General features: G+C 42.2%; 1 protein-coding gene across 1 annotated transcript; it reads right to left on the bottom strand.

The window, feature by feature from the left end:
* Positions 1 to 2,796: 2,796 nt before the first annotated feature.
* Cox17 (cytochrome c oxidase copper chaperone COX17) lies at positions 2,797 to 8,258 on the bottom strand. Its single transcript, XM_034515508.2, has 3 exons — positions 8,048 to 8,258; positions 5,979 to 6,067; positions 2,797 to 2,922 (listed from the first exon to the last, which is right to left on the bottom strand). Exons 1-2 carry the CDS (start codon positions 8,152 to 8,154, stop codon positions 5,983 to 5,985), a joined length of 192 nt encoding a protein of 63 aa, XP_034371399.1. The 5' UTR covers positions 8,155 to 8,258; the 3' UTR covers positions 2,797 to 2,922; positions 5,979 to 5,982.
* Positions 8,259 to 9,472: the final 1,214 nt, after the last annotated feature.

Raw genomic sequence — 9,472 nt, 5'->3', positions numbered from 1 at the left:
CTAAGGATGAGAAGGACAAAGATAAATGGCAGCAAGGAAGGTTGTTCAGAGTCTACCTTGGCCATGGTCATAGATGTGAACCCTCCCGCCTCCTGACTCCAGGCTGGAGAGTGAGCGGCACATCTTCTGTGTTACTTATGGCCCTGGAGTTGGCTGTCCTGACTGGCTCCTCTCCAGCAGTGGTTCTCCACACTGTGACCCTTTACTACTACATCTCATGCTGTAGTGACCCCCAAGCATAGAATTATTTTGTTGCTACTTTGAAACTGTAAATTTGCTACTGTTGTGAATCACAATGTAAGTATCTATGTCTTCTGATGGTCTTGGATGATCCCTGTGAAAGGGTCATTTGACTCCCCTGAAGGTTCGGGGCCCACAGGTGGGGAAGTGTTGCTCTACAGGCTCTCAGGAAACAGCTTCTTGAACTCCTGCTGGCTGTCAGATTCTACAAACAGGACACTGGTGTCTTCTCTTTGATGGCTGAGTCAGCTCTAGGAGGAACTGATCCTATGCACTCAATGTGACCATTCAGGATGGTTAGGGTGAGACGGAACACTGGTTTCTTACTCAATATCCACTTACCCCTTCCTCCTGTGAAACAGAATTTCAGTTTTGTCCAAAGATCTGACAAGACATACAAGGGACAGGCCCTGCTCAAACCACTTAGCCTTGGGTGCACCACTGACAACCATTGTTTTTGTAAAAATACGAATGGCAGTATTGCTCAATCAGATTGAAAAGGGAAACTTGAAGATTCCACACCTGGGGAAAGGTTTCTGCCTCTTCCACCTATCTTGAACAAGAAAGTACACACTTGGTTTCACTGGTCTTAGAAGAGAAAACTCTGTGACAGTCCACCTGGGTGCAGAACAGCAATAGTACCTCTGAGGGCTCCAGTGTACATACATACATGTGGTACAGACATACATACAGGAAAACAACCATACAAGGAGAATAAAAATAAAGCCTTTAAAAGCATGTCAAGTGTGATTACACATGCCTATAATTCCAGTATGCAGAAAGCAGAGGCAAGAACACAAGCTTAAGGCTACTTTGTACTACAAGGAAAGACCCTGTCTCAGCTCCACCCAAATACAAATACACAGGATATGTCTGGGACAGTTTATTTAAACTTAGAATTAGCTGCTCAGGTTATCTGTTTTCCATTTTGTGGTCTAGGGTATATGCAAGCAGTCTAAGCCACAATCTTCCAAGAGACTGTCCTGAATGAGAGGTTAGTTTATAGCTATCTCTAAAAGCCACATAGCACTTATTAAAGTATTATATTCAAATGAATATTAAGTAAAACTAAGACTAAAGAATCAAAGAGTTAGAGAATGCTAGTAACACTAAATGCAAGTGGCCAATTACTTCATAAATTACATTAGATTCATGGTCATAAAACTTTTAAGTTACTGTTTTCTGTTTGTTCGTTTTGAGATAAGAAAGCTCCATTGTGACTGATAGCAAATAGCTGGCTCTTAAACCCGTATCTGTCATATGTTAAAGCCATGTCGTTGCCGTGGCTGTAGTCTTAGCTGCTCAGGTGGTTGAAGCAGGAAGATTCCAAGTTCAGTCTCAGAGTATGACCAAGTCCAGTGTGGGCCACTGTCTCAATCAGAGTATAAGAGGTAAAAACAGAGCTAGGGAGAGAGTTAGTGGTAGAGCATCTGCCTAGCTTGCAGTAAGACCTAGGTCCAATATCCAGCACAATGACTACTACAAGAAAAAAAAGAGGAAAAAAGAAAAAAGCCACACACTTAAGCATTAATTAGGTCAGGTTCTTAAAGGAACTAATGGAGCTCTTTTATTCTATGAAGGAATCAACCGCACATGAAGATTAAATGTTCCTCTAGATAGTTCCTCAGCACCTTTTGTTTTTGAGGTGTTTACTTGGAGTAGAACTCACCGCCTTATGTATGCCAGGAGAGTTCTCTGCCAATAAACTAAAACCTGTGTTTGAGATTTTCAACTCAATGCACTGAAAAGCAAAGTATGAGTATGTGCTTTATTAGCATTTAAGCAGCTAAGAGGCCACAAGCTTGCTTCTACTCCAGCTATCTCTATGGCAACAGTACCAAGCTATTTGGTGCTAGGGGCTTTGTGTGTGCTAGGCAAGTGCTCTGCCATGAGCTACAGCCCCAGTTCCCATCACTAGTCAGTTTTCAGCATCAATCTAGCCACCAGCCTGGACCAGGTTCTTAAAAATAGGTAGCTGTCTTGGCCCTAGGCACTACACTGTCTTTAGTTTATCTTACCATGTAACTGGTCACAAAGTAACTCGGCCAGATAGTTGGGATCTTCTAAGCCAGACCACTCCACTCAGAGTTAGAGAGAGTAAGGGAGGGAAGGAAGAGGGAGAGAGGGGAAAGATACAGAGGGACAAGGGAGAGAGAACAAAACAAAACAAACAAACAAACAAAACAACCCTAAACTTGCAGGCCTCTCCCTCCTGTGTGCTGGGATTACAGGCATGGTCCCACAACTGGCCAATGATTCTTGATTGAGATGATACGGCTGTGACATCATTTTGAACAGGTAAAAGACGTTCATTCCAACTTCTATATACCTAAGTTTGGAGATTTTACTCATTGAGAGAAAAATCTGCTTTCTCCTAACAATAATTATTCAAATTCCCAATAATTATTCAAATTCCCAAATGTCACAATAATGAGCAAAAGAAAGTCATGGCACAAGAGTTGCTACTATACTCATGAGGAGAAAAGGGAACCAAACAAAAGTGATGTGGGTATGTAAGAAACAGAAAAAGAAACACAACCAAGACAGTTTACCACATTTTCTTCACTCTGTTTTTTAATAAATTATAAATACTTTATCCACTTATCAAAGTTCATCAAAGAACTTCCAAAATATTTAATCTTCTTCATTCTTCAGGGATTATTCATTCACAAAGTAGGCCACCTACAGAAGAGATTTGATTTTAGAAAGTCAGAATTCAGACATCAAACTGGAACTAGGGATTTACGGACTTAGGACCATCAGAAATAAATGCTTCACTGAAATATTAAGTAATTGTCACAATTGTTCTAAACCAGTCAAAACTCCAGCTCAGCTTAACTGACAATTCCCTTGAAACTGCTGGTTGCACTGTCTGACCTTTAGGAGATTTTGGTGAGGCACTGTGTCTTTACAGACATTGAGAGAGCTGAAGTCTCTGCTCTTTCAAGGACTGCTCTCGCTCTGTGTTAAAGGTAGAAGGAAGGTCAGTTCAGGACACCTGTTCCTGCGGGAAGCTCCTCCTTGACCAGAGGGCAAATAACAACCACAGTGAAAGACCTAGAGGGAAAGCAGCAGAGGACAGCTTTGCTGCTGGCCCAGTCTCAGTGTGCCAGGCTTCTCGCCATGACACCCCAACTCTAGTCTCTATGCAAGAAGATGGAGAAGAACACTGAATAGATGACAGTCAATCAGCCAATTCTTAAGACCAACTCAAGAACTTCCTAAACCTGTTCCCTTTGTTTGGTTTAGACAGGAAAAAACCTCACCTAGACACAGACATCTAAATTCCTTTTTTTTTTTTTTCTAAAACGCTTGAAGGAAAAACAATACACTTCAGCAAAGGTATGGGCAGGAATCAAGCAGAAATGGAGCTACCCCGTTCTCCCAGCCTGCAGCACCTGTACTTCTAAGGTACTGCACATATCAGAAGGGCTAGGTGTGAAGGAGGACAGGCTCTTGGTTCTTCTCTGGGTGAAGAGTCCCTGCCAAATGCGACTGTCTTTTGCATTCAGGCATTTTATAGGTTCTTAATATGTGTTTTGTCTTGTTTCATGCATTATCTTAAGATATTTTTGTAAATAATCTATGTATAAAAGTTGCTCACTTAAATATTCAAATAAACAAACAAAAACTAGTGTACTAGTGTAACCATTACTTTACATTGATTCTAGCAGATTTCCCATGTTTCCTTTGACCCTTACAGGCAGGAAGAGCCACTCACTTCCCGATATTTCTAGTTAGGTGGTGAATGTGTTGTCTACCTTCTCTGTCGGTAAGAAAAAGTTCTAAGATAGAAAAAACTGTCTAGAGCCACTACCCATGATACCTTTCTTCTCAGTTTTGAGTCTCTCTCTGCCTCTGCTACCATTAAATCTTCAGATATTTTATATTTAGCATATTCACTATTGTCTCCTTAGTGTTAGCAGATTTATGGTAAGGACTTGAAAATGACCCAGGAGCTTGAGTCAGCAGGTGAGTCAGGGCCTGTGAGTTCTGGAAACTGTTGCTTAGGTGTTTCTGAGGCACAGACAACACTGTCATACAGAGTGTAAGAGAGGATAACGCTTACGCCATCTCTGTGAGCCAGGTCCAATTAAGATCTATTTTACTTGGGAATAATGTCAACATCTATGAAGGTTTTTGAATTAAGGAACCTTTATGACCACTGCTGGAGCAAGCTGAATTTGTGTTTTCTCTCTGAAGAGGTTCTCCGAGAGTCTGGTCTAGTAGTCTATCAGGATCACTTCAGCAGCGCAGGTAGTTATACGGGGGTTTACTAGAGTCAGCGGCTGGGCTTTGAGGTATACGTTCCCATGCATTCCAGCAGATCGTTTTAATTAGTATTCATTATAAGTTTTAGGACTGAAGATTAAGGTACTGTGCAATCCTAAAAATGAGCATGCTGAGATAAAATATCACTAAGTGTCAGGAGTAACAAAAGAGCCTCTGGTTTGGAGAATACAAATAATTTAATGCTGCCACTACCCCTCACTGTGCCTCCAATTTCCCATGAGTCTCTAGGCAAAGCTTAACATAACTGACTAGGAAGAGCTAGACCATGAAGAAAGCCATGCATGGATGCTGGGGCTGAGCCTTTAAATACTCTTCTCCTCCAGTCAAGACTTATCAGGTAGGGTGAGCTCCTTATCGCCTTCCTGTACTTCAAGCACAGCAACTGGTCACGTGTGAAATTCCAGAGCGAGATGGAAGAGAGAGAATCCAGCTCTCTACTACTATGGAACTGGCCTGTGGCCTTGTTATCTCTCAACTGTCCCTCAGTTAGGAGTGACAGTGAGATGCAGGCTTGTGAGCAGCACAACACTGGCAGTAAACCAGATGCTTCCCAGAGCCTACAGCCCAGCTGGAGGGAAGCAAGGACATCCGTTGTAAGAAGAGGCTCAGTATAGGTGTCGAATGTAAAGACAAGAAAAGCCACTAGCCACATTGACTACGACCTTGTAAATTAAGAATTTAAATTAAGAACTCCCCAGCCTCATTATGCCCAATTCAAGTGCTTAATAGTCATACATTGCCAGTGGCTACCATACTGGAGAATGTGGCCACAGAATACCTGGTAAGGCCTACTGGGTACAGCTGGAACAGTGACAGGGAAGAGAACTACTTTACATGGGGCACTGAGGAAAGCCTCTCTAACAAGACTTTAAGTCAGCTTCTGGAAAGGAGTGTTCTAGTGAGCAAGGTAACGCCTGAATCGAGAGACTCCAGCCACAAGTCATGGACTGCGGCCTTGTTACACACATCCCTCCTGACACTGATATTTAGATTCAAAGTTCTTCAACAATTGGTCTGAGGCATTAGTTTTATTAGAACAAAGCCTGGTTTAAAACAAAGCTTCCATTTTAATTGGAAAAAAGTAACACTTTCGACTGCAGACCCTTTCTAGAGACAAGAAACAAAGAATATTTTCCACCTGGTTCTTATACCTTGGAAAACAGTGTACCTGAACTCCCTGCAGCCATGCATCACCCCGACTATAATGTAACTCTAAAGGCTCTTACGAAACCAGTTCTCAAAAGCTTCAGACTCTGTCTCAGATTTACTGGGTGCCAAATCTGTCTCAAAATTACTGTTACAACCCCATTCTAGAAACTGAAAAGTTATTTTAGCTGCTGCTTGAGCATGCTAGGTTAACCAGGCAAGCTACCATTTGGAAAATGCTGCCTGGTAGCTAACGCTGTAAGGTAACACTCAAACTTGAAGCAATACAGTCCACTCACCGTGTCATATCTTAAACCCCAGGGCTCTCATACACTCCTTGTGGGCCTCAATGAGATGACCACAGTGTTCTTCTCCCTTCTCAATGATGCTATAAAGTAAAGCACACATGTTACCTAATAAATAGATGAGAAGCATATTCATGGAGAATCTGTGACAGGAGAGTGAGACAGTGCATATGCAGAATGTAGCTGGAGTTACAAATAAAACTCTACCATATCAAAAGCTCAGCGTCTTTGTTCTCTGTGTTTGCTCTTAAGATGGTTCTTTTCCCACAAAGGAGTTTCACAGAACTAAGGTTTTGAAGTTTGTTTTTGTTGTTATTTGGGGAAGGTTCTAATTAGATGAAATAATTATATATAGCAAATGATGCCTTTAGTCTATACCCAAGGAATAACAAACATTTCCTTATAATGAAATAAACTGAATATTTACATAAAATGACGAGGAAGGAATTTAACTTTTGGAACTACTATCACACAGGAATTAACTTCCTGTTTCTCCTTACATTCAAACACGTAAGCCCACTTTTAATTATTAAACACCCAACAACATAAACATCAAAAAAGACCTGGTAGCCATGAGCCACCAAGACGAATTGTTCTTTGGAAGATTAAGGACCTTGATGATAGAATCCAGAGTAATCACAAGAACCAGAATGTGCTGGATAATAGCTGTTATCAAGTTTGGGAAGCTAAGGCTGGAGACTCCTGAGTAGAAGCCCAGCTTGGGCTACATGTCAAGACCCTGTCTCAAAAAGAGTGGGAAATAGGTTCTACTATTAAAATCCTTACCAGTGGATTAGAAGACAGTGTGGGGCCGTGAGTCCCGTGTAACAGCCCCATGTAACAGCTAGCTTTAGCTTTCCCTCACCACTTATACTCACTGCTAAACCTTATGCAAGGTCACCAAGTTGGAGGATCAGGGTTCAAAGCCTGCCTGTATTTCTAAGCTCTGAGTCTTGAGCCACACCAAAGTCTCCTTAAGCAGGTACTACCACTTCAGGAACCTTGGTATCAGAGCGATCTTTAAATTCTCCATTTACAGTATGGCTTGAAAAGCAGTGATAATGAAATAACTGGGGTACACTCTTATTACCTTACTATACCAATGAATACTTTGTTTTGTAGGGTTTTTTTTTTTTTTGAGACATGGTCTCACTCTGATGCTCAGGCTAGACTTAAACTGTTTCAGTCTCCCCAGTAATGAGAGTACACCATGACCATCCAATCCATATTTGTTTCTACGAGTATTTTTCTACTTTGATGCATATTTATACTGAGGACTCCAGCACCTGCTCCAGAATTGAAGCTACATAAAAGTGAGGAGACCAAACAAAACCTTTTGTGAGTTGATGATAAAGTGATAAACATTAATATCACCTATTCTGACTTTTTTTTACAATTTGTTTATATTTTATGTGTATAGGTGTTTTGCCTGTGCACCATGTGTGTGCTGTGCCCGCCAAAGCTACAAGAGGGTGTCGGATTCTTCTGGGGCTGGAATGACAGAAGACTGTTAACCATCATGTGGGCGCTGGGAATCGAAGTCAGGCCCACTGGAAGGCCAACCAGGGCTTTTATTCACTGAACCATCTCTCCAGCCCCAGACAGGTGACTTCTAACTTCTGGGAAAGGGTATCCCTTCAGAAATGTATCCTCTGTTCTACTATTCACGCGTTTCAGAAGGAAAAAAATTTACTAAATATTACCTGAAATTTTTCCACCTGGGTCTGAGTAAATCTATTATAGCTGGTGGTATAGTATTGGCTGGTAACAAGTCTCCACATATTTTAAGTGCCTTTAAATCAAAAAGCATCTTTACGCGCTTCCATTTATCTGGGTCTTAAACTTAAGCCTAAAAGGCATTCGTAGCAAGGAATGAAAGACGCGAACTTTGGGGCCAATCTAACCTCTTGCCCTCCCCGTTGACCCCTGACTGAGACTGAGGTGCGGGTTCAGGGAACAGAGAGGACAGCGAAACTATGGGTCCCTATAACTCCAGAGTGACAGAAAGCAGAGCGGTGCCAAGCTGCGGAAGCCCGGGCTTCCCTCCCCGGCTGCGCACTGACCACGCATCACGAGCCTTCTTGGTCTCCGGGCAGGCACAGCAGGGCTTCAGAGGCTTCTTCTCCTGAGCCTCGGGTGGGGCAGGGCTAGCGGCCGCCAGTCCCGGCATCGTTCCAGGCGAAAGTAACACCGAGCGCACACGCGCAAAGCTCCGAAACTCAGACCAACCTGAGCTGTCTCTACCCACTTCCGCAGTCAAGCGAAATAGGACAGGAAGTCCCACCTCTCCGGACGGAAGCGAGCCTAAGAAGCGCGTGCGCAAAGGTGGTACAAAGACTTGCTCCAAAGGCGTGGATTTAGCGCAAGCGCAAAGGTTAAAAGGTCACCCAGAGTGGTTTTGGTTTTGTTTTTTGTTTTTGAGCTTGTAATTTAATCGCAACATTTCCCCTTTCCCTTTCCTTTCTACAAACCCTCACATATACATACCCGTTCTCCACTATCCTTCAAATTCATGGCCGTTTCCTCTCTAATTTTTATTGCATGCATATGTATACATGTATACATATATTCCTATATAACCCGTCCAGTCCAGTATAATGCTACTTGTATTTATATTTTCAGGGCTGATCCTTTGGTACTGGACAACCAGTAGCAAATCCAGGTTCCACCCTGGGGCATTTTATGATCTTTCTTCCTGCCCTTCCCGATTCATATATATTCTGCAGATGTTAGGTACAAAGATCCCCTACCTCCTATTTCTCTCTGGCATATATGCTAAATATTCAGCTAATATATCATAACACAGTAGTTATGAAAGAAGATATGAAGATTTCTTTTCTAGTTTCAAATGTAATGGGCTGTCTCTCTCTCTCTGTGTGCGTGTGCGTGTGTGTGTTGGATAAGTAAATGACATGGAAACTGATACTGAAAATGTAACCCCCTCAGCGGAGCTCCATCACTTCAAATCAGCCATTTTAACTGTATACAAGTTCACTAAAATGTACAGCATTTGGCATTTGGCCCATGTTTGAGTGGCTTCCTTAAACTAGCTGTGAGTTGAGGGAGGGGGGGCAGTGGTTTTATTTATTTAGATTTATTTATTTATATGAGTACACTATTGCTGTCTTCAGACACACCAGAAGAGGGCATCAGACCCCATTACAGATGGTTGTGAGCTACCATGTGGTTGCTGGGAATTGAACTCAGGGCCTCTGGAAGAACAGCCAGTGATCTTAATCACTGAGCCATTTTTTCAGCCCCCAAAAATGGTTTTAATTTTAATATAAATATCAATAGACAAGGTCTCTAGCCTAAGCTGGCTTTGCATGCTCTGTGGATGACCCTGACTGATCATTAGATGTTGGAATTACTAGTGTGTGCCATCCATTCCTGGTGTATAAGGACTTCCTGCATGTTAGGCAAATAGTCTACAAACTGAGTTACGTACTCTCAGCTTCTAAACTGCTTTTATTATAAATTATCACTAT

The sequence above is a fragment of the Arvicanthis niloticus genome, chromosome 12 (assembly GCF_011762505.2).
Source record: "Arvicanthis niloticus isolate mArvNil1 chromosome 12, mArvNil1.pat.X, whole genome shotgun sequence".
Classification (NCBI taxonomy): Eukaryota; Metazoa; Chordata; class Mammalia; order Rodentia; family Muridae; genus Arvicanthis; species Arvicanthis niloticus.
Note: the sequence above shows the minus strand (reverse complement) of the source record. Positions and strands in the feature narration are given on the sequence as shown.